At 38.8% G+C, this 26,613-nt stretch overlaps 2 protein-coding genes across 2 annotated transcripts; both read right to left on the bottom strand.

Annotated features, from left to right (window-relative positions):
- Nucleotides 1–1,742: 1,742 nt before the first annotated feature.
- Nucleotides 1,743–14,018, bottom strand: adpgk2 (ADP-dependent glucokinase 2). The gene is made up of 7 exons (XM_074612631.1): nt 13,727–14,018; nt 11,198–11,357; nt 7,773–7,963; nt 7,577–7,673; nt 7,224–7,360; nt 6,697–6,833; nt 1,743–5,181 (listed from the first exon to the last, which is right to left on the bottom strand). The coding sequence occupies exons 1-7, from the start codon at nt 13,923–13,925 to the stop codon at nt 4,612–4,614; spliced, it is 1,491 nt and encodes a 496-aa protein (XP_074468732.1). The 5' UTR covers nt 13,926–14,018; the 3' UTR covers nt 1,743–4,611.
- A 1,928-nt stretch (nt 14,019–15,946) lies between these two features.
- ctsba (cathepsin Ba) lies at nt 15,947–26,487 on the bottom strand. The gene is made up of 11 exons (XM_074612643.1): nt 26,346–26,487; nt 21,083–21,210; nt 20,922–21,007; nt 20,600–20,714; nt 20,260–20,375; nt 18,897–18,982; nt 18,665–18,811; nt 17,939–18,055; nt 17,598–17,726; nt 17,030–17,111; nt 15,947–16,731 (listed from the first exon to the last, which is right to left on the bottom strand). The coding sequence occupies exons 2-10, from the start codon at nt 21,203–21,205 to the stop codon at nt 17,038–17,040; spliced, it is 993 nt and encodes a 330-aa protein (XP_074468744.1). The 5' UTR covers nt 21,206–21,210; nt 26,346–26,487; the 3' UTR covers nt 15,947–16,731; nt 17,030–17,037.
- Between the last annotated feature and the right edge of the window lie 126 nt (nt 26,488–26,613).

Here is a 26,613-nt window from a genome sequence, read left to right as displayed (position 1 = left end):
CAGAGAACAATTTACGCTCACATTCACACCTACGGGCAATTGAGAGTCAACAATTAACCTGCATGTCTTTGGACTGGGAGGAAACCGGAGAAGCCGGAGAAAACTGTCGCTAACACGGGGAGAACATGCAAACTCCACACAGAAGGGCCCCAAGCCTGTGACCCTCTTGCTGTGAGTCGACAGTGCTAACCACAGCACCACCATGCAGCCCTTGTGTGTATATGTATGTATATATACAGTATATATATATACTGTATATATCGACATACATTTTTCGACATACTATATTATGACTTTGTTTTCGACGAGCTATACTATGATTTCTTTTAACTCTTTTTTGCGACATACTTTACTGACTTTTTTCAACACACAACTATGACTTTTTTTTCGACAAGCTGTACTATGACTTTTTTCAACATACTATACTATGATTTTTTTTTACTCTTTTTTTAGACATACTGCACTATAACCTTTTTTACAGCATATATTACAACTTTTTTTTCAACATACTATACTATGACTTTGTTTCAACATACTATACTGACATTTATCGACATATATTATAACTTTTTTTTCAACATACCATACTATGACTTTTTATGACAATTTTTATGAATTTATGACATACAATACAATGACTTTTTATGACAATTCTTATGACTTTATGGCATACTATACATTTTTTGTGACAATTTTATGGCATAGCCTTCTATGCTATGACTTTTTATGACATGCTATATATAATTATATATATATTTTTTCTTAATGGCATACCATACTAAACATTTTAATGACATTTGTATGACATAATATAATTTAAAAAATAAATAAATAAAATAAAATAAGTACATTTTATTTACCTATTTTACTACATTTTCAATTGTGTGTACTGTAGACATGAGGTTAGAAACCCAAGCAGATCAGGCTCATGTGAGAGTGGCTGTAGGTCATATTTATGATCCCTTTCCAATGTTACCTTATTACTTAATAATTACTAACTAAATTAAAACCTAGTAATTACTTCAATTAAGTTTAGTTTTGTTTTTTGAACAAAAGAAAACTTCACAAACATGCAGTGCACTATTCATGCAAGTGAAGCTAGACTTCTCAAAGGGCTTATTTCTTATTAAAGTCTCTAAGAATAATTTGAGTTAGTCAAGGACTCCTTCCAATACTGTACAGACGACATACAACATTAATAAAATAAGTTTTTTATGTAGTTTAAAAGTGTTGATCCAAACCCTCCTGAAGCTGCACGGTACAAGCCTATCAATATAAAATCTCAAAGTTAAAAGTAATCTGACGTCTGACAGACAGGATTATATTAGAAACTCTCTGTAAATCTATTGAGAATATTCCTTGGATGCTGATTATATCTGGTCCCAGTGGTGGTATGATAAACATGAGTTAATCGAGTTATTTATTTGACGAGGCGGTTAGACAGTACATGCAGCCAATGGACCAATAGGGGAAATAAAAAATGAAATGTGTTCAATGTTGGGAGTGTGAAGAAAGTAAACAACCTTCATCATGACGAGTTATGATGTTGCGACAAAGAAGCCATGACGTGACGATCAATAGTACTCGTCTAGAAGACTTCTTGAGTTCAGAATACTAAATGAAGAAAAATCAAGTGCTTACTTGTCCAAAATATTATCCTAAAAAACTGCAGTCTGCAGCCATGATGGCCGTGTATCTTATCAATAAATGATGTATGAGAAAATAAACAAAGCAATGACTGCTTTATCAGCGTAGCATTTTATCTTAGGTGATTCTGCACTGAATAGTTAACATGCATGAAACAGTTAAACACAGTTTTGGAACATGGATGACATGACTTATCTAAAGCTTAGATAAGTATATGATATGGTAGCAAACACAAGCAGTTCTCTATCCGAACATGAATGCATGCTGAAGTTCTGCTTTTAACAAATTCATTTCACAGTAAAAACACGACCCGTTACTCTCGTCTTCCAATCAGTGTGTAAGACAAAGTCATCAGAAAATAAAACAGAAGTCTACCGTAATAGAAAAAGTCTGTATTAAACATTCCCTTTTCACTAAACACAAAAGACCAAAACAGAATAAGGCTTTTTTTACCTTAAGCATATTCAAACATCACCCAATCAGTGGTGTTGAAACAGAGGAAAGTTTTAAATGGATTTCTTCAGCTCATACTTGTTGCATCGCAACATGAATAAATATGTTCCACAGTTAAAGGGGCTTTGACGAGCATGTATTAAGAACCTAATAAAGAAATTGAATTGTGTAATCAAGAAAATAAATTACTCCACTTGCATGTTGAAGTGTACTTGTCAAACATACTTATATATTGTATATATGTGTATATTGTATGGAGAAAATAACTGAAACTGGATCTGTGGTGGAATGTTTGATTTGTACATAGTAAGAAACATTGCATAATTCCACAATTCCTACTACAAGTAAGTTGAAATGAATATATTAACTGTGTGGTCCAATATTCCACAGATTAAGGGGGATTAATGGTGAGCAACACCATAGCTTCAGGTCAATTTAAAAAAACAAACTAGAGATGAGATTGTGTTCCACTGTAAGCAGCCATATCAATAGACAACGTGAGAACTGTCGGCCACTGCCAGTAATGTCTTCTTTGCAGCAATGGGCAGTCCACACTGGTTATTTGGTCCTTAAAGAGCGTTAAACAAACACAAGAAGAGATATGACAGATATGACAATAGAAAAGTTTGACAAAGTTACAGAGAAAAGAGTGAAGGAGAAAAAGGGGAGAAACAAAAATAGCATGGAGGTAGAGAGGAAGTTTTTGACATCATATCCAGCTACCAACAGTGGTCTCTTAACATTGTTTTTGCATTATTGCACTGCAATGGGACACACACACACGCACACACACACAGGGGAATGACCATCTTAAAACAAATCAAACACACCCAAACCAGTATGCACATCTTTCACATATATTAGGAAGAACAGGAGGTAATAACCTAACTAGCTTTCTACTTTGAATCTTTCTTTACCTTTGGGAATGAGATAGAGGGAAGAGGCAGGATGGAGCCTTCTCATTAAAAAGGGTTCAGATGATGTGGCCTTTTAAAACTGACTGGCAGTGATGGAAGAAGTATTAAGATATTTTGTAGCAATGCTACAATGTAAAAATACTCTGTCACAAGTAAAAGTCCTGCATTCAAAATCGTACTTAAGTAAAAGTACAAAAGCATTCGCATCAAAATATACTCAAAGTACTGAAAGTAAAAGTACTCATTATGCAAAATGACCCATTTCAGAATCATATATATTATATCACTGAATTATAATTAGTGATGCATTAATGTGTGAATCACTTTAATTCTGCAGCTGGTGAAGCTCTGCCTTATTGACTGCTGGGTATCTTAACCTATAATAATATATATTATAATTTATTAGCGGAGTTATATTTTGTATTGATAATCTGAATCCGCAAAGTAACTAGTGACTAAAGTTAGCAAGTAAATGTAATATTTGCCTGCAAAATTTAGTTGAGTAGTAGTATAAAGTAGCAGCAAAAGGAAATACTCAAGTAAAGTACAAGTACCTCAAAATGGTCCTCAAGCACAGTACTTGAGTAAATGTACTTAGTTACTTTCCACCACTGCTGACAGGTAGCTAACTTTTCAGTTTTAGGTTGAAACTGCATATGCTGCAAGGCAGGGGTGGTCAAATCCCCGCTTACTGGTGTGAACTGTAGATTTTAAGTAGGTGACACCTGATAAACGTGCTCCCCAGAAACAGAAGATTCAGCTATTTCAGTGATTAGACAACTCTGGTGCATAGTGGAGTCACAGGTTTAAATTACACAAAAAGAAAATTGATCCTACAACTGAAGTTGTGCAGCTTTGTCGGTTACTACTAACATAAACACAACTTGGTATTTATGGACTTTATCCAAACCTCATCCCTCTTTATCTAAACCTGATTAAAGGCCGAGTCTTGTAAGGCCTTGGAGAAGTAGAGGCGGACAGGAGTCAGGTGATGGGCAACAATGACTTGGCAAAGATGTCGGGTGTGTTGGATTAAAGTAGGGCAGAGCAGGGCAGTGTCTCTTTTCAAAGTCTTGGTTCAGAAATCAAATAAACTGGATGCAAAAGCACTTTGCACTAAGGCAAAGACAGTGAACATACATATTATATGTACTAAATGTTAGGGAAAGACGGATGAAATCAGTGATAGTGCCCTCCAACTTAATGTAAACATACACATACCTAACTGAGAATTAACCGCAGAAAGTCTGGTTAGGATGGACTTCATTCAAGTAACACAACTGTAATGTTTGACTTCACTAGTTTTAACTGCATCCACCTCAAAATTGAGAACTGTAAAACTGAGCCCATATATTTCAAATCTGGTGATCTAACCTGATTAATAACCACTGCACCCCATCATCTGACTCCTACGAATGATAATCTGTTTTCCTTATGGTCCATCTGGGCTATGAGCTGTTAGGGTGACAGCATTAGCCGGATACATTTCACCATCAGTACACGTGTTTGTCGGGTACTTTGCATCACACCTAGATCAAGTTTCCAGAGTCAAATTGTTCTAGCACTACACACAGATAGACCATAAAGTCCTTCTCTAGATCTGCAGCACCAGGCCAGCGGCTGAGACGTTGTCCCCTCCACCTGCAGTTTGGTAAACCTCAGTGCAAACCAGCACTGGTGCTACGCAGATCTCGTAGTCGTCCTCATCCCAGCAGCTGACGGGCCGGGTCTCCTGCAGAGGGATACGCTGGCTGCCCTCCCGCCGGCTAATAGAGAAGGAGTCGTCCATGATGAGCCTCGCCTTGCTGGTGTCAATGTCGTCAGAGCCGCAGACATGGCGGTTAGCTGTGAGAGAGGCCTTGGCGGTGGCTGACATGGTGTTCTTCCACTGGGAGCCGTGTGTCACAATCATTGCCTGGAAGGCCAGCGTGTGGATGTGGAGCCGAGTCAGCGGCTTAGCTTCAGTGAAAGCTTCAGCACTATTTCTGTCACTTCCTGCACTTGAATTCCTGGAGCGCTGGTTCACAATGCGATAGACCTCCCTCATCTGGTCGAGGACAGTAGCTACACGAGGGTTTGGGTCTGACAACACTGTGATGTTGGAGTCTTTTAGCAGACTGAGCAGGTTAGGAAGCTCCTGTTCATTCATCCCTAAAGAGTCCGCCTGGGAAACCAAAATCAGGATGAGTGATTAAACTGAGGACCAGCCTTTACCGGACAGTGCATCTTATAGTGTTGCCTTCAAATGGGGTCGTGTTTACTGTGTACATGAGAAGAGTCCATATGAACAGCGTCCTCTTTTAGTATTCACAACCTCCAAATAGGGATGCCACAGTGAGGACATTTTCCCATCGGTTAATAAACTTGTGACATCATCGGTGTTACCGATTACACCAGACATTTTACAAAAAAAGATGACGCTCAATATATGGCGAGCGCTTACTTTGATCTTTACCGTCGGATGACTGTGTGTCTGGCCTCTCCGGTCTGGCTTTTACTCCAGGTTTCCACCTGGAGACGCTGCGCCGTGCAAGCCAGCTGTGACCGCTCTGTCCTCCGCACGATTGCCCCATTAATGTTATGGTTCCCATAGCATTGGTTTTAAATCCGAAGTATTGCCAAATAGGCGTTTTTGCTTTTCGCTTTGACAAGAATCCTCCGCCATCATCTTTTCGTTTTTCTTCGTAATTTTATATGTCTGAGGAAAATGTTGACATTCCCAACGACCTCATCTTTTTCCTCTGTCACATTATGCCTTTGCATTTCCTACATTATGTTACCCGCGCTAGCTTGCTAAATTGTTAGCCTCGGTGGCTTCTAGACGCCGACAGTAAAGTTATTATTGCTGTTGCCTAGCAGCGGTGGGCTCACAACTTAACCACTTGAACGCCAAGCATATCATTTACACAACTTCCCATGTTGTAACCACAAGCTCACGAGTTCCATTTGAAGGCAGCAATAAAAAAAAAAATTACAAAAAAAGTACAGCAGCTACAACGTTGCATGGACTGACATCTTCTGAAATTGTGATCAACATGGCAAGTGCAGTTTATTCTGGAAAAAGTCAATTAGTGTCTACAATTTGATCTCGAAACATAGTTTTGCATCAGGCAGATGCTATACTCAGGTATTCACTTCTGTGTTGTCTTAACTTGTCTGACTGTTACTTTGCAGGGCTGAGAGGAATTAACTACACTGGCTGCATTGACTGCATAAATCAATCAAGGAAACCGATGCAACAATATGATCTTCATGTGTTTTTAGAAGTTTCTGGACAACAATGGAGTTCTATGGCAGCATATTAGCAATATCAGGATGTGGCTACACGGACACTATTTCACTTTTGTTTACTACATGTGTTTTTTAATACAGAAAGACACTAGCGCGCAAGACATTAAACAAACTAAAATAAACATGCAAATACAAAGCAGGGAGGCAAATACGGTTTCTGTCGGGTGACAGGCTGTTTTGTTTTGAAATGTATACAACACATTTAACTAAGCAAATCTAGTTTCAAATGACCTGCTATTATTTGTCAGACACCTTGTGTCTTTTAACTACATCACTGTATTTTTCTGGGATGAACATTTTGTTTTTTCACCCCTGTGTTTGTGTAATTGTTCTAGTCTCCTGCCGTGTAAATTAATGTGTTGATTAATAACTGTTCAGTCATACATACATGGGGAATGATGTAGTGAAGAAGGTCTTCCATTATACTCTCTTCTACAAAACTGGCCATCTCAAAATGGACTCCAATCTGTGGAGACGAGGAGGACAGGAGGTTGGCCAGGCGGGAGAGGAGAGCGTCCCGCTCACCTGTTATGATGAAATTAATATGTGGAAAGAGAAGCAATTCAGACAAAAGGTAGCCAGACAATAAGGAGTGAAGGAAACAAAGAGTAGAGAAGAGACAAAGTGGAGTATTGTGGAACAAGCACCCCTTTCTCTTAGCTACATTAAACTCAACATTTACAAATAAGTACAAGGCCTTGATCCACCTTTAAGCGTAACTCTGAATAGACTAGTTCCTTTAATGTAAAGTTAAATCATTATTAATAGTTGTATAATTATTTCAACGGTTAGCTTTCTTCAATTAACGTTCACGCTATCCCATTTCAGTTGTGCGACACAAAGCAACGGACACTGCTGCCGGGAGAGGTTCCAAATCAGCGACTAATAAAAAGGTTGTCTCCAGTTTGCTCTTACCGGACTGGAAGGGGAAGTTATCCATCATTTGCAGCCCACCCACCACCAGCAGATCTGGTGTGAAGTCTTTGAGTTTCTCAGCAAACTCCGCCATGGAGTCCAGGTAGGGGTTATGGTCATCGCTGTGGACGATATATCTACAGAGACAAACAAAGTCTGCTTCAAATACCGTAGAGGCTTAAATATATACGCATGTACATACACACATAGAACCCTATTACTCACATTCATTAAATCCAGCCTACTGTGGATGGTGGAAAAACGTGTCTCTGGCTTAAATACTCTCACATACACAGTTCACCTTAATGATCCCTCAAGATTCTCAAAATATCTACCAAATGCTCAACACATACCTGTTGGCTCTGCGTGAGGTATAGTGACCCCAGCTAGCACCAGATGAATACTCCAGAATCAGATGAATGTCTGGCTCTTCAACTATGTTACCTGCCACTGGAAAGACAGAGGTAGGTTAGTACAGGGGCATGGAAGTGAAGAAGACCGGGAAGGTAAAATACATAGAAGGCAGAGGAGGTGGAGGTGGGTGTGTACCTGTAATGTGTTCGGACAGGACATCAATAAAATCGGGGCTGAAACTTCCCCCTAGCAAAAGATCACATCCCTCGGTTGCCAAGCGGCTAGCCATTACCGGGGCATTGCCACCTATTGCCCATCTGTTTCCAGGTAAATCACGGGACGCTTCGACCAGCTCACTGAACAGGGTATCATTTAGCACAAAACGCCTGCAAGACAAAAAAAAGCAAAATAATAGTGAAACAATGTTAAAACTTGAAAATACCAACATTATTTTACTCAAAACTCCTCCTCTTTTATTCTGATGTTTTAGTTCTTTAATGCAATTTTAAAGCATTTTGAATTGCCACACTGTACGAAATGTGCGCAGTCACGACCACACCATCCTCGAACTCAAACTTCATTTTGATCTCAACTACACACCTGTAAAGGTTCGTGACTGAAATGAAATATGAACACCTGGCAAAGTTCCTGGAAGTGTGTCCAGGTCTACATTTTGCCAGGATGACACACACCCACACAGATTCACAAACAATAACAACCGTGTCCTTACTTAACCGATGTAATTAAAGCTGAGAGACTTGTTCACCTGGTCTGTTCGCAGATATTTAACGTGTGAAACTGAAATACTGTGAAACAGTGTGTTTCTCTTCCCTTAGCTTGTTGAAAAAATACACACGTAAAGCATATCAAGAGAAGAGGTCGACTGATAGTGGATTTATAAAGACTGATATAATAACGATAGTTTGGAGCATGAAAACGCCTATAGCCGATTAATCGGCCGATACCCCCCTCTAACCGCGAAATTAATCCGACACTGTAATAAAATCAATGATATTTCTTTTCTGACAAACTATATAACTAACTGACATCTAAGTCAAAGTAATAAATATCTATAAATAAATACATCTGAAACTTAGCATCAAACTCAAAGTAACAAATACCTAAATAGATATATACATTTGGAACTGAACATCAAACCCAAAGTAGGCCTAATTAATAAAGAAATCTGGAGCTGAAGATCTAACCTAAACTAACAATCATTTATTTTTTGAAAGAGAAAAGTGAAAGTGAAAGGTTTCTCACTGTAAGTCGGAGTTAATGATGTGATTTTCATCTGTCAGCTACTTTTGCATATGCCGTTTTTATTAAAACAGTTTTTTTCACGCTGAATTTAATCGTTACTAAGAACATCCTGAAGTGTAATTTCATGGATTATATCGTTGGAATATGTTCTGTTTTATTTAAAGTCTGTCATGCTCGTGCATTTATGGTTACTGCCCACGTAGGCCTGTGTTTTCAAACATTTTGTAGGCTACTTTTAAAATATGGCGTACAATTTATTTATTATATCAATTACATCATGTCTTAATAAAGACTAAATTATATGATTAGGTTTATCGATTTCACAGTCCATTCTATGCCCATTGTCACGAAGAGTGCATTTGTATTTTTTTCATCGACCAGTCACATATTTTTAAAAGAATGCATCCTACGTAGCAACGGGGTCAATCACACCTCCTCACTAAGGTAAACGTTTCTGTCCTTTTCTTGCTCAGAGTTGCTCTGAAATCAATCCTAAACTTGGACTCCTTGGAATTTAGGCTAAGTTAGGAGCTCTCCGTTTATTAATACGGCCCCTAATTTCTGTGTCTAATTGAGATTTTTAGGCAAAATTCGTTATTCTTATTCAACCTCTCACATACACACATTATCTTGCCCTTTCTGTCCATGATGATTTTGTAAGCATGTTGCCTTTAGGTGTTATTTCCAGACAATGAACAAGGGCTCACAGGCGCCACAACTAGAGCAAGAGCAGTCGCCAATGAATGAGAAGAGGGGAGACGAGTTCAACGGCATAAAATAACACTTTAGTAACAATGAAGACAGTGATAACAGTGATAACAAACCCCGAAAAATACAGATATGCACTGACCAAATCAAGGTTTTTTTACTTGTACCTTTTACTTGGTTAGTCTATTTTAATCTGAAAAGTAAAGGGCCAGAGGAAAAGTGTGTGTGTGGTTGTATATATTTGTATGTAACTTAAAAATAAACCCATACACAATAATGGTGGATTGTGAGTGTGTTTGTGAAAGAGCATGTGAGGGAGACAGAATGAGTCAGGAGCACAGAAGCCTGAGGCGAGCAACGAAGATATTTACTTTTGGCTCGGCTCAAGCCTCACAAACTATCTATCTACTTTGTGTTCCCCCTCTTTCTTATTCAACTACGGCGGTGCCCGTTCAAAACATGCCTGTTCAGAACGGGCCGAATGCGTGGCCTGAATTGTACCCCGAAATAACTTAGAAAAAAGCCCCCCAAAACACTTAAAAAAATATGCAACTCAACTGTATACTACTGACTGTGTAACTCTACTTCAGAGGAAAACACTGTAGTACTACATTTACCTGACAGAAATGTTACTGGTTACGTTATAGATTCAGATTTTACCCACAAAATATAACAATTAAAATATGATGCATTATTATTCAGTAAACTCTCCAGCATCATATTAGAACTGAACGTTTCACCTTGAACACACGTTAAGTAAATTTAAGTACATTGTGCTGATAATACCTCTCTTTCACTCTTCACTTGAATTAAACATTTGAATGCAGGACTTTTACTGTGCGGTATTCATAGTTTTACTGTTAATAGTTTACTTCAGGAAAAAGGTTTAGAGTAGATCTACTTCTACCACTGCCAAAAAAACAGCATTCCCACTTAGGGAGGGTGAAAAGTAAAGCAAGTGAACGTTTGCCCTCGGGGCTCCCAAATCACTAAATCCGCTTCCAGTTGGCTATTCGCTTGTGTCAACTCCAGGGAAGTGAAGAAGTGTTCGGTTGAAAAGTGAACGGCAGTCAATGAGCCGCGGCTGTTCGAAACGATTGCTTTGCTCCCGGTATTGCTGCTTGCAGCGTTGTCGGGGGCTCGTACCCGTACGGAGCGCGGTCTACCCGCTGTAGACAACATGCTCATTTCTGTCTGCAGAGCCCTGAAGCCCCTCTCCTGCTGCAGCACAGAGTGCTGTGTGCTTGTTTGTTCAGTTTAATAATATTGAACATGTCGCGTGTCAAAATTGCACCGAATTCGACACTGCACATTATTGAGTCCCCAGCAATAGACCCGCCAGGTGTTTAGTTGATCGGATGAACGGTTCTCGAGATATGTGAATAACACACGGAGGGACAGACAGACAGAGATGCCTTGCTCTATACTTTAGAGCAAGGCATCTCTGTCTGTCTGTCCCTCCTATAGAGTCTATAGTTAGATTACAAAACCACACTTAGACACACCTTACATATATAAACAGAAAAACTGATCTAACCAGTCATTTCACACAGAAGACTAAAGTATTCAGATATTTGTGCAAGAACTTGTTCACGCACACATCTATTTATATCACCAAACTGTGAATTTAGGATTAGCATAACACTCACTCTGCTGCAGCTCCCGGTGCAAAGAAGTAGGCAAAGCTCTGAGCCAGCTGTGCTTCATTTTCTATGTAGTCATGGTGTAAAGGCTGGTCTGTGGGAGGCAGGCCAATCTTATTAAGCAATGATACTCCATCCACTATCAGGTCAACACAACCTCCAAAACCTGTGGATGAGGGAGAGGGACAGAGAAAGAAAGACAATGAGGGATAAATATGTGATAAAAAACAGGGCCAGAAGCAGGTATACAGCTTAAAGTCTGGGGACGGCAAGAAGGAGAAGATAAAGAGATGGCCACCAGGGGAAAATGACAGGGAGAGTATTATGTATAACCCATTTTCCTTTAAACACTGCAGTCAAACTGAACAGTATAAAAAGAGAAAATAGAGGGGTAATGCCAGTGTGCAGCTTTAGTAAACTGAGCAGAGAGACATCTACACAACATGCAGCGTAATTTTTTCTGCCACCGTGGTCAAATGGATGCAGTTTCAGCTGCAGGATCAAACTTCATCAACGCCCAGCTCTCATCGGCAAGTCTGAGCAAAGGCCAAAATGCTGTGCAATAACGCCAGATGGCTTACATGTGTAGGAAACCTGTTAGAGAAGGCAAAAGGCAAAAGTTTGTTCTCACATTTGAATGAGTTTTGAATATTTAACTCAGTCTGACAGTAGCTCAACTCCAAGCTGCTTGGTTTGCAATTGCTTTTCAATGCTCTTATCCATTAGCCATCTACAATTTTCTTCAGATAATTTTCTGTAAATAAAAATTAAAAAAAATACCTGTGTATATTTGGTCATATGGTCAGCACTAGTGGTGCATATTTATTGTGCTTTTGGTTGAATTTCAACAGCCCAGTATTTAGAATAGCAAGCCTTTATTTCTTTATATCGTTGCACAATGTACAACAAAATGTGTCACTCTGTTGTAGTGCTAAACTCCCCAAAACTTCACCACCTGAAGCACCTAAAAGCAATACATGAGGATTAGATCAAACAATCTGTGATGTGACTAGGCTTACATGTGATGTTATTATAGCTAATAAAAATGCAACTGGTCCGACGGCACGGCTGAGCCTGTTGTTGAACTGGGTAAAGGTTGGACAGATAACGTGATCACTTCTGTTGTGTGTTTGTAACAAGACTCAAAGGACAAGATTTTAGGATTAGATCATGACAGTCAAGACATGGGTCATGCACGCTAATAATGTTGTTTGCTGAAACCAGTCTGAAGCGGTTTGTCTCACCTGAAAAACTGCTCATCAGTTCTCTGTGGCTTCCTGTTGGTTTAAGGAGGGTCTCTACTCAGAACTGAACTGTGGACTGAGATCTAGCTAATGATTGTGCAATCATGGCCAATCACCCCCCCTTTTTTAACTTCCTCTTTTCCTTCACCAAACTACTCTCCACTGTTTTGTTTGTTTGGCTTCAACATAAACATTAGCTCAGATCTAACTGATTTAACTTGGTCAGTCATTTGCAGACAAATCTTCTGCTATTCACATTAAAAACATAAATGTGTAACTTAGCTAGATACAGAGGTCAGTTCACAAAAACAAAAGTTCTTCCTGTAACGTCACGTGCCATGTTTCAGGACAGCATGGTTTCTTCTCCAGCAGCAACATTTTATTGGAGTAATTTTGTTAGTGATATTGACTTGAAGTAAGTTTGGTCCTTACCGCAAAGGTTCCTTCTAACAAGTAAGGTAAAAGAGGTGTCATTTAAGTTGAAGTTTTCTTACAAAAGTTAAAGAGTGACATATAGATGTAAATAGTTCCTTCTGCGAATCACATCCTGAAACTTGCTCTCATTTATTCTAGTCCTGTAGATTTACATATGAATTGTGGAAAGATATCAATAATTTTATACTTGTTAACATTTTCTCAGATTTTGCACTGTACTATAGAAAATTTATATTATGCTGAATATGATTACAGTGACAAAGACAGCAATGCATTTTTTCTTATTAATCTAATTTTAATTCTCGCGAAGTTCCACATTCACAAGTGTAAATTTACCAAATAAAACCCTATTTCTTTGTATTTATGAAAGAAATGGATCTTTATCTGTCAACTCTTTCTTCCTCACAAAACAAGAAAGCAATGAAAACAATGAATGTTTTTAAGTGAAATTATTGTCATACTCTCGCGTGGTCTTTTTTATTATTATTATCATTATTATTATTTTTTTATTGTGTTTTTTATTTTTATTTTATGTTGGTTTTGTTTCATTTCTGTTGTCCTTTTATGTTTGGCACAGCTCTTTGTTTATGCTTTCGCTATGCTTCACCTGTATGTAAATGTGTTTAATGTTTTATGCTGTTACTATAAATAAATAAATAAATAAATAAATGCTTGTAGGTTAACGTACAAACAGCAACATTAGCCAGTGGGATCAATTAACGTTATTTAATCTGGAGCAGCTTTACAGATGCGATTAAACCCCGGACTTAATCGACTATTAACCCAGAAACCTCATAAACCTCTAGATGATGCTAGCCAACGCTAGCTAGTTAGCTCACACACCACTCTCACTCACCGACAGCCACTCTCGGTCTGACGACGTTATTCATCCCGACCTTGCCCTCCGCCCGGAGCAGAGAGGACAGCACGGTGTCCAGCCGCTCGTCCAGGGTTTCATTAGGTGGTGCCCGGAACCAGAAGGCCAAAACGACCACAAACAGAGACACAACTGTGCCGTATTTCATCATCCACGGAGAGTTACCTCCTCCCTCCATCGCTCTCTGGCTGGATACTGAGCTACGGTTGCTAAGGCAGGCAGTTAATGAACTAGACGTTTCCGCCCGTTACACCGGTTAAAGAGCCGAACGTTTGTTTGTTTTGGGTGCCAGAGTGTCCCGGATGTACCTTAACTGGGCGGATACTGAGCAGACATTATTGCAGCTATTGATTCAAAACATCCCACTTCGACTTGTGTTTCAGCCTTTTGTAAACAACTACTTTCTACTGTATATATTTTGTAAATGAGGCCTCTTTATTTGTGTTTTGTTTTTGTGTTTTTAAACCAAGCACCGCCCTCCAGGTTGGATGATGGGTAGACGCCGGTGTACAAAGCACACAACTTTCATTCTACTACGAAGGGGGAGTGTTTGTTTGTGCTGACAAGGCGGAAGTGGAAGCAAACCATTTAAATATTTTAAAGGTCCCATATCGTGCTCATTTTCAGATAATACTTGTATTTTGGGTTTCCACTAGAACATGTTTACATGCTGTAATGTTAAAAAAACAACTTTCTTTTCCTCATACTGTCAGCCTGAATATGCCTGTATTCACCCTCTGTCTGAAACGCTCCGTTTTGGCGCATTTCAACGGAATTGCGTTGCTAGGAAACAGCTTGGGTCCATGTGTACGAATACTGAGCAGATATTATTTAAGCTATTGATTCAAAACATCCCACTTCGACTTGTGTTTCAGCCTTTTGTAAACAACTACTTTCTACTGTATATATTTTGTGAAGGAAGCCTCTTTATTTGTGTTTTGTTTTTGTGTTTTTAAACCAAGCACCGCCCTCCAGGTTGGACGATGGGTAGACGCCGGTGTACAAAGCAAACAACTTTCATTCTACTATGAAGGGGGAGTGTTTGTTTGTGCTGACAAGGCGGAAGTGGAAGCAAAACTTTTAAATATTAAAGGTCCCTTATTTTGCTCATTTTCAGGTTCATACTTGTATTTTGTGTTTCTACTAGAACATGTTTACATGCTTTAATGTAAAAAAAAACAAAAAACTTTATTTTCCTCATACTGTTAGCCTGAATATGCCTGTATTTACCCTCTGTCGGAAATGCTCCGTTTTAGCACATTTTGACGGAATTGCAACGGAATTGCGTTGCTAGGCAACAGCTTGGGTCCATGTGTATTTCCTGTCAGTTGATGACATTCACATACACTGCAACAGGAAATAAACTGGGACACATTTAGAATGTTTAGTTTAAAATTGTGTCAAGGGTCTAAATATTGTATATTCGTGACATCACACATGGGCAGAAATCCTGACAGCTTGTTTCAAATGCAGAGTTTCTGAATACGGGCTGTGTGTATTTCCCTGTGGATTGAGTGTTTCGATACTTTCACAGTATTTATAGAGGACTTAAGCCTGCTTTATAATAAAAAAACATGAAAATCTCACTTTTTACAATATGGGACCTTAAAATATTTTAAAGTAGAAACATTAAATGTTTGTTTCTAAGTTGGTCTTGCTCATATGACAAAAACATTGGTAACTGCTTAAGATCAAATTTTTGTGACAAAACTACCACCCTTTTGCTGTAAATCAGGGTTATTACTTTGCTAATGTATATAGTGTGTTATTGCACACTTTGCTTATGTATATATTTTAGCTTTTTTATGCTAGTGGTAGTAGTCTGGGATATTTATAGTGTATTCCAATATTCTATAGATATATTTCTCCAGTGCTGATATTTACATTTTATTTACTGTTCCGGTGCATTGCCTGGATAACCTGCTGCTGTAACACAATTTCTCATTTTGGCATCAATAAAGTACATCCATCTATCTATTACCCTTTTTTTGGATTAACATTTTTTGATGCAGCAGAAACCTACAACGTATATCAACTACCTTCAGAATAGTTCTTACATCTACATATGTATCCATTCATGGATCAGATCTTGACCCACATTTTCATGGTGAGTCAATCCATCAAATGTGCAAATCAGTCAGATAAAATGCAAAGTGATCTAAAATGCCAGCATGCGTATTCAAGAGTAACAACACCATATCGGGAACCAAATATTGTTTTATTTATTTTAGAACAGTTATAAGTCAATATTTTCATCGACACAGGCAGACAATTCAAATCATCCCATTATCAACCATATTAAAAAAAAAAAAAAATTCAATTTCTCATCCCATACTCAATTTAAAAACACTAACAGGCACAGATCACAATGAGTGTGTCCTAACATAATGGAGTGGTATTTGTGGCATTGAGGAATAATTCTGAATAAAAATATCAAATGTGAAAGCTGACGCATTCAAACAAACTGACCTTCTCTGCTGCATTAGGCAGAGTGTTGTAATTTCTTTCAATCATGGGCTGTATTGCTCTAAGACACTTTCCACCAGTGCAGAAAAAAATGTGACGACACAGGGAACAAATACAATTCTACAACAGTGACAATCAGCTTCAAATCACCTGAGACAAAATTAAATGCACGTACGCATCTTTAAAAACATTTTCCTCCTGTGCAACTTTTTGATTGACATTGCTCTAGGAGGTGAAGGTACAAGACCTTAAACAGCTCATTCACAAAAAACACCTTCAATTCAACAATGCTGATTTGTGCTCAGGCACATTCCATCTGCTAATCCACCTAAATGAGGTGAAGGTTGCTCTTGAGGTTTTTTTTCTTCTGTCTGCTGTCAAAAGAAAACCACATGCCATGTGTGCAAGGTGATCAGTGGGATTTATCTAAAAGGACTAAAAGCTGTTAAGAGTTGTAGAGCAGACAAGTTGTGTGCGTCGCCCTCTAGTGATTATGTGATGACACTGCAGCTCACGACCTGCAAGAGAGAACACAGTCAGTCAGTAAGGCACAGACTACAAGCTACATGCATACTTTTAAACTTTTGAGGATTTCACAAAGACAGTAGCCTCTCAGACTCAAAATGGGAGCTACTAGGGTGATACAGGGTCGACAGTCAATTTAGAGCTATGAGGCTTGTGCACAAATACATCCATTCCAGTCTGGTTTATGATGTTACATTAGGGAGGTTGCAACAGAATGGCAGAGTTGTATTGTATTGGCACACAGTAAAGATGGGTTTGTTTGAGGCAATACATGTTGTTTTGTTGTCTTACCTTAGAATTTATTTGGGAATCCCCGCCACAATCTCAGATTCAATACCACAGTGATCCGATCCACGCAGGAACTTAAAGAATCCTGAAGACCAGAAACAGACCAGTTCACACAAATTGAAAAAAGAATAGCCTTGACCCAAAACCAGCAAGTGCATGTTTGTAAGTATCAAATATCTCCATATTCTAAAATTGATTTTTTACAACTGCTGACAGTATTTTCTGGTTTATGGAGTGATACAAAGAGATATCTAAAATTCCCACCAAAAAAAAAAAGTTGACTAATGTCAACAAAATGAAACAAGAATTTTGAACCTGGCTTTATCCAACATTCAAATTTATGTTCTGGAAATGTATGCAAATGAGCACAAATTTGATAAGATAATGTCTCATTTGCATATTTAAACATACATTTTCAGAAAACTTGTAATACAAAAAAATAAATGTCTTCCTGTAAGTAATCAACTGGGGAAGTTTCATGGCGATATCCACTGGTTACTTTTTTTTTTTTTTTAACCCTATTCACCTGTGGTGTCCCCTTAAAAGTAGTAAAACATGCGTCTCTGCTCACCGTTATCGCCCCAGTCAGTGTTCCAGGAGTTGGCACAGAGCCAGTAAGGAACACCATCCTCCTCTCCCCAGCCCAGGATCTTGATGGCGTGGCCGCCCACAGCAGACCCTGACACATGTTGATACACACCTGGAGACGAGAAAAAAAACAAAGCATGAACACAACAGCAAGAGCTTGAGTTCAAGTGTGTGAGAGAATGTCACAAACAACATTTTACAGAATCACTGAGCAAAATCTGGAATCAGCATTTATCCTGCATTCAACAGGTTGTGAGTGTACACATACTCAGACAAATGTAGTATAAACACACAGAATACTGTTAATGGTGCACGTGTTCTTACCAGACTTGTACAGCACAAAGTCTTCATAGACGGTAAAGGCTGCCTCTACTGGGCCGTTCTTGGAAAGCTCACTCTGAATCTGCGCCTCATCTGACAGCACGCTGTAAGACGATTTACCTGCAACACACTTTGAGTTAGGATCCTGTTCTGGATGTGTGTGTGTGTGTGTGTACATACACAGCTGTGTCCACCAAGATTAGGGTTAGGCTCATTTTAGGACATAAACATAGTGCTTGTGGCACATACAAAAGTAATTTATGGGGCATGACTGCATACATTGATTAACAGTTCGTCTTTATCAAAGATCTAATAAATGCATGCCTGTTAGTGATAGATTAATAACAACATTTAATAATACCCAACTTTGCTGAGTAATACAAATTTCTAATTAAATTAACAAAAACATTTTTGTATGTATGCACTATGGTCTTATATATTTCAAGATAATAAATCATGCTTCGACTGATTCTGTTTACTATTCAAATAATTACCATTTTGTTTTTCATAGTGCATTTATCAACAGAGCAACATTTAATCACATCAAAATATAATTGTAATATATTATCATTATAAAATATAATACAGTTCAAATGTTGGATTCAATTTCTCCTTTTATATACCAAATACTGGCGAGTATACAGTAAGACACAGAGCTAATGTTAGCATGCTTAACTCTAATCCCTCCCAAACACTTGTTTATGAAGCATTTCTTTCTGCCTCTCTTACCAAAGTGCTTGTCTACTTTGTAGCTGGGAGTGTATCCAGATTCACACTTCAAGACGCACTGGGGTGTCTCTCCACCCTCCCCAGAGCAGGAGGGTCTGCTGCCATTCACATGGTGTTCACAGGGGGGGATGGTGTAAGGCCGACAACCTGTAGACAAAGCGTAACACAAAGGTCAGAACTGTAGACACTACACACGCTTACTGCTGTGAGAGTCTCAACACATAAAACTCACCAATGTTGGAGTCATAGAGACCGCCAGTGACCAGCCCCTCACTGGTCCAGAAGTCCCAGGCAGCTGAAGGGTAGCCACCATTACATCTAAAGAGAGACAAATAAAAAAAATACTTGAAAAAACAAAATCCACTTTTACATGCATCCACTATGCACTCCCCATCTCCGACTGCAAACGTTCACCCTGCACAATATTAGGGAGGCACCAACTCAACTTTTTCCTCACCGAATACAGATTCTGAATCCTGCCTCTCACAGTAGTAGTACTGTATCTGCTGATGCCAAGAACTGATTCATTAATAGTGCTCGCTTTCAAATATGTATACCTCATTGACTACATTTACATGCACACTAGTATTCCACTATTATTCAGAATAAGAATATATTTCTGAATATGATATGGGTCATGTAAACAGCATTTTCCATTTGGATATTCCGAATTAAGCTTTATTCTTAAAAATGGAGCATTTTCCATTAAGACGATGGATATGCCAATATTATTTCGGTTTAAGGAGCATTCTCTGGACATGTATACAGCGCATTCGGAATACGCATTTCAGTTTGCGATACACAGCATTTTATCTGTTTACGGCTAGCTCTATGCGTTGTACACAAACCAACTAGCCGACAGTTTTCAAGTTTGATATAGAGAAACACGGCCAAAAGAAAACCCTACATTTCTGGTCTTAAGATGAAACACACCGACTTTTAAACATTATTAAGACTTGAATATCAACAGGTTTTTGGATATATGTGCAAATACCGCAACGCTGACCTTTTCAAGAAGGTGGTTGAACGAATGAAAGAGGAGGCTCTGTTTAAACGGTCGAACAAGTTTGCCGCCGGTAGAAAAATTTGTTTATCAGATATGCATGGCTGCATGTCAACAGGAATATTTGTGGAATATTAATTTTCATTAGCCATGTAAACAGCTTAGTAGGGATATCGTTTGTTTTTTTCGGAATAAGGACAAAAAACTGAATATTTTGTGCATGTAAATGTAGTCACTGTGTGGATCTCACTAGAATCATCTTTATGTAAGGTCACATTGAGGCCACTGTATTCATGTGGATCAGTCATGTCACGGACCGATCCACTTAATACGGTCAGTTTTGGCGCCGATACTAATTCTGCGTATTGAATCGGTGCATTCCTATACATTATCAGATTTCTATCTTCCCATCAGATCATTCACTGGAGAGCTTGTATCGAGTTAATTCATTCTCTCCTCCCAGTAATTCAAATCTCAAATCATATGGTTTGCTACTGAGCTCTGGATGATGGTCCATATACAGTAGGTCACTGCAATCATCTACTGGGGACAAGCAAAGCAGTGAAACTTTTCACACATTACTGCCTCTCACCCCATGCCACAGCTTTCGCAGCAGGTCAGCAGATCCTCTGAGGAGATCTCCACGCTGACCTTGGCATCACTGTGGATACACACACGGTCGGAAATGGCCTCTGCAGCGCCAAACGCCTGTGGGCAGAACAAACAAGACATGTCACAGACACATAAAATACAATATGGGGGGAGTTTTTCTTTATCTGAATTATTGCGGGTTTCAGGATAGAGGGTGCTACTCTGCTGTATACAGTGTAAATAAAATTCTCTGGATAATCCGTTCCTTCAACATAAAAAGATATTAATCCTCCACCTCAGTTAAATGTGGTCATCTTTTGAATAGTGAGTTTTTATCTTACCCAGCAGGATCCACAGGAGCCCTGGTCTCTGATCTCCTTTAGAGTGGGACAGTTGGGCCACTGCTCTCTGGCGTCAAAGTTTTTAGGCAGCTTCATGTCTCCAGCGTACTGAACCCTGCAGAGGAAAACAGTGGTAAAGAGTCAAGAATTACTGTGCGCTACTACAACTTGCAACTACAGTGTAAACAGACTTGATCACTGAAACCACTGCTTGTTTTTGTACATACAAATGTACACGGTGCATGTTTAATTTGGGGATGTACAACACTCACTGATATGTAAGCAAATGGCTATTAATCTGTGTTTCACGAGTGAGACTCACATGACTGGCAGTTTAGGTCCCTTCAACATCGTACCGCAGAGTTTCTGGACGTAACTGTAGTCGACATTATGGAAGTTGTGACCAGCCTGTAGGAGAGGAGGGAGATTTAGTCAAATAGAACTACTTCCAAGGTAAGAACAACAAACAAACAAAAACCTCACCTTCCAGGTAGTGTTGATCTTATTGATGTAGTTGACCATCTCACTGGACAGTGGTGGGAGGCGGGGTCTGGCCAGGCTCACCGACAAGCTGGCAGCCAATAACAGGAAAGCTGCACGCCACATTTTGCCTGAAAAATACAAAATGAAGAGGACAAGCTTGTTCGTTATTCACATTACAAATTATACTTGAGCAGCAATGGGAATTTCATTGCATAAATTCTGCTTAAATCAATAAACATTACCATGATTTCTAGGGCTGGGACGATACACCCATCTCCCACTTCGATACTATCACAATACTTGGGTGCTGATTCAATATGTATATGATTCTACAAGTATTGCGATTCGAAATTACAATTTATTGCGGTATTTGTTAACTTCTTTAACACTAGACCACGGGGAAAAGTTGAATCATACACTTCTAGGGACTTTTACTTTGGAAAATATATAAATGACTACAGTAAAAATGTTTGATATTAAGCATGTATGTAGTCAGAGAAGTCCTGAAGTCAAATATATCAGTCATTGTTAGGCATTATCTATTAATTTTTTTTCCAGCAACCCAAAATTCAAAGTTTAAAGACATTTCCCTCACAAATGATTACACAACTGTAAATCTAACAAACACGGACCGTTTCAATTCCAGGCAAAATGTGTATTTGCATTTTTCCTAACTTTAAACTGTGAAGGCAGCAGGGATAACAATGTCTCACAAAAAAAGCTACAAGAACAAACATGCAGTACTGAACCAAGTGACTTTATGAGTACATCAAGTAGTCTAGGTTGGAAATCTTACTGAAAACTCAGAAAAAAAAGGCGAGAGAGGCTACATCATTAGGATAATGGAGCAGTTATGAAAACTCTATTGTGGATAAAGTCTTCCACATTTGTAAATCAACACAAGCCTGAAACAATGCAATGAAATGCTTAAAACACACTTACATACACTGGTGAAACTTGAGTCTTGAAACTAGGCTGATAAAATAAAAAAAGGTCACAGCTGACTAGATGTCGTCACTCTGGTTGCAGCTACAAGTGGAACATGCACACACAGAGTACACAAAGAGCAGAGAAAACCTCTTATCCTCAGTCATCTTTCCATTGGTTAAACACGCTGCGTCAGCAGGCGCACACACACGTAGAGTAAACAGTCCTGCGATTTCAACCAATACCTTAGATTGCATAGCTTTTCAAGGCTAGATGACTGGGTATCAGTTCCCTCTTAAAAAGCACAAATGTGAATATGTTCCCCTCATAGTTCCTCATGCGGCAGGAAACACCACCCCACAAATGCAAATGTGTGCGCTCTTAAGTAATGCCCCAAATGGTCCACGTTCGCTCTCAAATAATCCACATTAGACCACTTCTCTAAGAGGTGAAATGCACCGATAAGAGTTGAGATCAGCTCCAGAAAAGAACCTATTATAGATCATAATGTAGCCTATTAAATAGAGGCATGGAGTGGGCTCAGGGTAAGCAGGATGCTCCAAGCCCAGCAAGATAAATACCAGAGCAGACACATGATCGGATGATGCAGCGTCAAACCCTTATAACATTTTTAAAAAAAGGACAATCAAGGATGTTAGCCAATCTTTAAAACCTGAACAGCAAGAGTGGAGAACAAAAGCCTTTAGACAAATAAAAGACAGGAAATATTGATTCAAATATTCTGTTTCTATTTTGATAAGTGTTTGTATTGTGTGTTCCAAGTAGGACTGGCAACAGATTGATTCAAATTAGTGTGTGTTTGCTAAACACAATTTAATATGGGCATGTGTAGGAGCTTAAAAGACATACACCCACAGTGCTTACTGTAAATTGGCACACTGCTACATAGATTTTCTCTGGAAAAACAATAACCTGTCTCATTAGTCAACTGTAAAATCAACACACCTGTTCAGGCATGTCCTGTTTCTATTACCGAGAAAGCAGAAGAAGAGAATCCAATGAAAAACACCTCAGGTCCTTCAGAGGCAGTGAAGGACAGAGAAAATATTAATACCAGTGAAACTGGTCTGATATCACATGACTTGAGGCCAATGACACATCATGAGCAAAAAGTACACCGAAGGAAGTAAGAAAATTCCCCTTTACAGAATGACATCTCCACTAGTCTTTCTTTCTCTAAAATCTAAACCAGGTTCTTGTGAGTACTCAACTTTCTTTAATACCACAAGCAACTGTTACATCAGATTATGTAATGCAAGTAGTAGACAGTAGTGAATTCATTAGAAGTGTATTTTCAAACACTAGTTTGTGGTTACAGTTGTAGAGAGACTTCAACGGGTCCTCCAGCTGTTGGAGGTGAACGGGTTACATTTTATTCTACTGCATGTGCTGTAAACAGCTTATATATGATTTATATATAGATGTGAACCCATTACTGTACACGATGTGCAAGCTATTAACTAAAAATATAGAAAAACCCAGAAAAATTCACATTTGGGCCACAAGAAAAATTTAAATGACAAGACAAGTTTATTTCTTCAGTTTTTAAGAGAAGTGCTTTAACCACACAAAACTGACTTTTAGCTGATACAATGATTTGGATGTGATTTGGGGAAGTGAACCTTCAACTTGCTGACCTGCTTGCAACAAATCAATCTCATGTCAGTTACTTTCAACACCGTTATCATAGCAAGACTTGCAGAGGCTACATTAACTTGCTGAGTCACAGTGGAAAGCTGTGAGGCCTTTCTTTGGCAGCGCTCTTTCATCTCCAAAATGTCAAATTCTCTGAAATAAAAACAGCCCCGCATCCTACATGATGCTAACCAACAGATCTTTAAAAGGTGAAGACGTTGTGAAAATGTTCCCCTACGTGGGAGGTCAAGACAGAAATGGGTGAGTCAGCGCCGAAGCCACAGAGACGGACGGAACATTTAAGTTTCGCACCTTCTCATTTATAAGTAGAACCAATGATCTTCACGTGATACGTCATAAAACACTGCATTGAGTTGAGCAGGAGGAGACCTTCAAACACTGTATTCAGCTACTCCATCTTCTCTTTATATTCTTATCTTGTTGGTTTTCACATCTACACTAAACAGGACGATGCTGATCGGTATTATAGTTTTTGTCATTCGCTTTGGCTAATTTTTCAAACAGTCTCAACTTCCTCCAAACTGTAAGTGCGATTGTCACAACTGTTTCATGGGACATCACAACTGTATTGCATGTCTGCAAAATGTAGTAACTCACCCAAAACACTTAATTCATGCTTCAAAACCTAGTTATTGTGTCAGTAAATTGCCACCAAAATGAAAAGTTGCTTTGTCATTGTGTGAGCCGTACTGGTCAAAATGATTAGATGTTTTATCACCACAGCACTCAACCCTGGAAATGTTTCTTCTTTTTGTTGACACTGACTGCTTACTGAACTATACAAGAGTGCCAGTTTTGTCTAGCTGACTGTGTATCGCACTGAGCAGTTTAGATTCAAAATTAGGTAAAAGTTAACTAGGAAAAGTCGATACTTTAGGCTACAATACTGTATACACAGAAACAGGATATGCACATTTGTGTATTCAAATGCATTTGCGTAGCAATGTGTTGCATGTATTATAAATAGAATACAAGTCACCTTTGAGCTTTCATGTAAAGTCATACATTGAACAGAATGATGCCAGAAAACAAGCAAACCCTGCAACAATGAAAGAGCCTGCAATACTTCATTAAGAAAAAACAAAACACTAATAGTACCTCCTCACAGTATGTAACACCATGTCATAGATATTTATGGAATATACATGTATGTCTGGCAGATTATAATTGAACGTATCATTTTGCATGTGATGGCTCAAACGATGAAAGGAAGTTTAGAAGCTGTGAAGAGGACGACGGTTTCACTGAGTCAACTCATCAGTTTTGATCAGCAGGACGTGTACAAGTAGTCATTGTGCAAATTGTAGACAATTGTTTTGCACATATGTGCGAAAACACATGCAATTTGCTTGAATGAACGAGAAATTCAAATCTGTTGTGAACAACAAACTAATTGTTCAAATATTTGAAGTTATTGTTTTGAAAAAAACAAACTTTAATATTGTTTTCCCCACTGCAGGACTAATAAAGGAATATCTTATCTTATGTTGGCACACAGTCTGATGAATCTTATCTGGTTGGTTTGTTCTCTGTTAGTCTACCGACAGAAAACAAAAATCATTTCCTTATCCCTGGTCACAATGCTGACAGGACGGGGAATCCGATGCTTGATTTACTCAATTGTTAAAAAAAGGTCCATGGCAGTTTTGCTTGTGGTTGCAAATTTACAAACTTCTCTTTTCCATTCAGTCACGTGAAGGGCTCATTGCGTGGGTGGAATATGGTCTCAAAAAAGTACAAAATGCAAATCTCCCTCAAAAATAATCCAAGGCACACTGTAGTGTTTGAACAAAATTAAAATGCCTTTATTTTACATGGCAATAATTGTTTAAAATGACCAACATAGGTGAGACCATATTCCACCCATGCAATGAGCCCGTCACAAGACTGAATGAGCCCAATACACCTGAAGGATCCAAAGAGCACCTGTATGTGATTACCACAGAGACCCAGCAGCGCTTCTACTCCATTGTCTTCTCTTTTTCTGTTTTTATTCCTTCCTTTGCACAGTCTGGACTGGAAAATGTGTTGTAGCAAAAGTGTATGTATGTAATTTTTACACAAAGCCTATCTATTCCAGTTCATTCAGCTTTACTGGCTCTGATCCCAGACATGTCTATAACTCTGTAAACAAGTCTCAGCCCCTCTCTGTTGGGAACAGACTGGCTGCCTCCTGCTCTCACAAACACACATAGTTTCACTTTCCATTTCCCTGCTGTATCAATGTGACTGAGTATTGTGTTTCATATGCATTTTAACTTCAGGTTTTAAGTTCGTATCTTTCTTTAATTAGGGAGGAGCTGCCTACACCAGATTGCACTCATCATTTAGATGTTTCTTAACCATTAATAATAAGTAAAAGGTGTGGTTGGACTAATTAGTCCCAGCTGCTTTCAAACATCTCATCACCTCTAAAAAGGCATAAACAACAACCACCATTTGAGCTATGAAAACTGGACTTAAACTGCTTTTTTTGTACCAAATGATCCAAAAATATTAAACAAATTAAACATATTTCTCTTAGTTTATGTGAAGTGTAACAGCTTTAGCTATGTTAACCTGCTAACTCACCGTGTAGAAAATCAGTTCCTTACCCAACATCTGATAACAGGAAACTAGAAACAAGCTGAGGACAAAAGCAACAAAGTAAATCATTTACCTGTAGCTCGTATAGCTCAGCTGAAGGTGTGATCTTTGTTGTTTTAAATCTTCAGCTCCAGGTGCCCCCTCTATAACTGTCCGACAGTCTGGTCAACAAGAAGCTGTGATTGTGAAACGATCCTCCTCCTGTATTTATCCTGCTGAGACCACGTGGTGAGCAGATCACATGAGAGCAGCTCATGTGATCATGTAGGAGTCATCACACTCTTCACTCTTCCTTTTCCCGTTCCGCTCTGTGGGTGTCTTTGGTTTTTAGTGATGTGTTC

Source organism: Sebastes fasciatus, chromosome 2 (genome assembly GCF_043250625.1).
Source record: "Sebastes fasciatus isolate fSebFas1 chromosome 2, fSebFas1.pri, whole genome shotgun sequence".
Taxonomy (NCBI): domain Eukaryota; kingdom Metazoa; phylum Chordata; class Actinopteri; order Perciformes; family Sebastidae; genus Sebastes; species Sebastes fasciatus.
The sequence above is the reverse complement of the archived record's forward strand: the minus strand, read 5'-3'. Positions and strand labels throughout refer to the sequence as shown.

What these genes read in the sequence shown, in the direction of transcription:
- ctsba (XM_074612643.1), bottom strand. Translation starts at nt 21,205, where the DNA reads ATGTGGCGTGCAGCTTTCCTGTTATTGGCTGCCAGCTTGTCGGTGAGC. An exon ending in TGCGAAAGCTGTGGCATGGG is followed by an intron (nt 18,983 to 20,259) that starts GTGAGAGGCAGT and finishes GTCTCTCTTTAG; the next exon opens with ATGTAATGGTGGCTACCCTT. An exon ending in CAAAGTAGACAAGCACTTTG is followed by an intron (nt 18,056 to 18,664) that starts GTAAGAGAGGCA and finishes AGTGTGTTGCAG; the next exon opens with GTAAATCGTCTTACAGCGTG.
- adpgk2 (XM_074612631.1), bottom strand. Translation starts at nt 13,925, where the DNA reads ATGGAGGGAGGAGGTAACTCTCCGTGGATGATGAAATACGGCACAGTT. An exon ending in GCACCGGGAGCTGCAGCAGA is followed by an intron (nt 7,964 to 11,197) that starts GTGAGTGTTATG and finishes TTTGTCTTGCAG; the next exon opens with GCGTTTTGTGCTAAATGATA. An exon ending in TAACTTCCCCTTCCAGTCCG is followed by an intron (nt 6,834 to 7,223) that starts GTAAGAGCAAAC and finishes TCATCATAACAG; the next exon opens with GTGAGCGGGACGCTCTCCTC.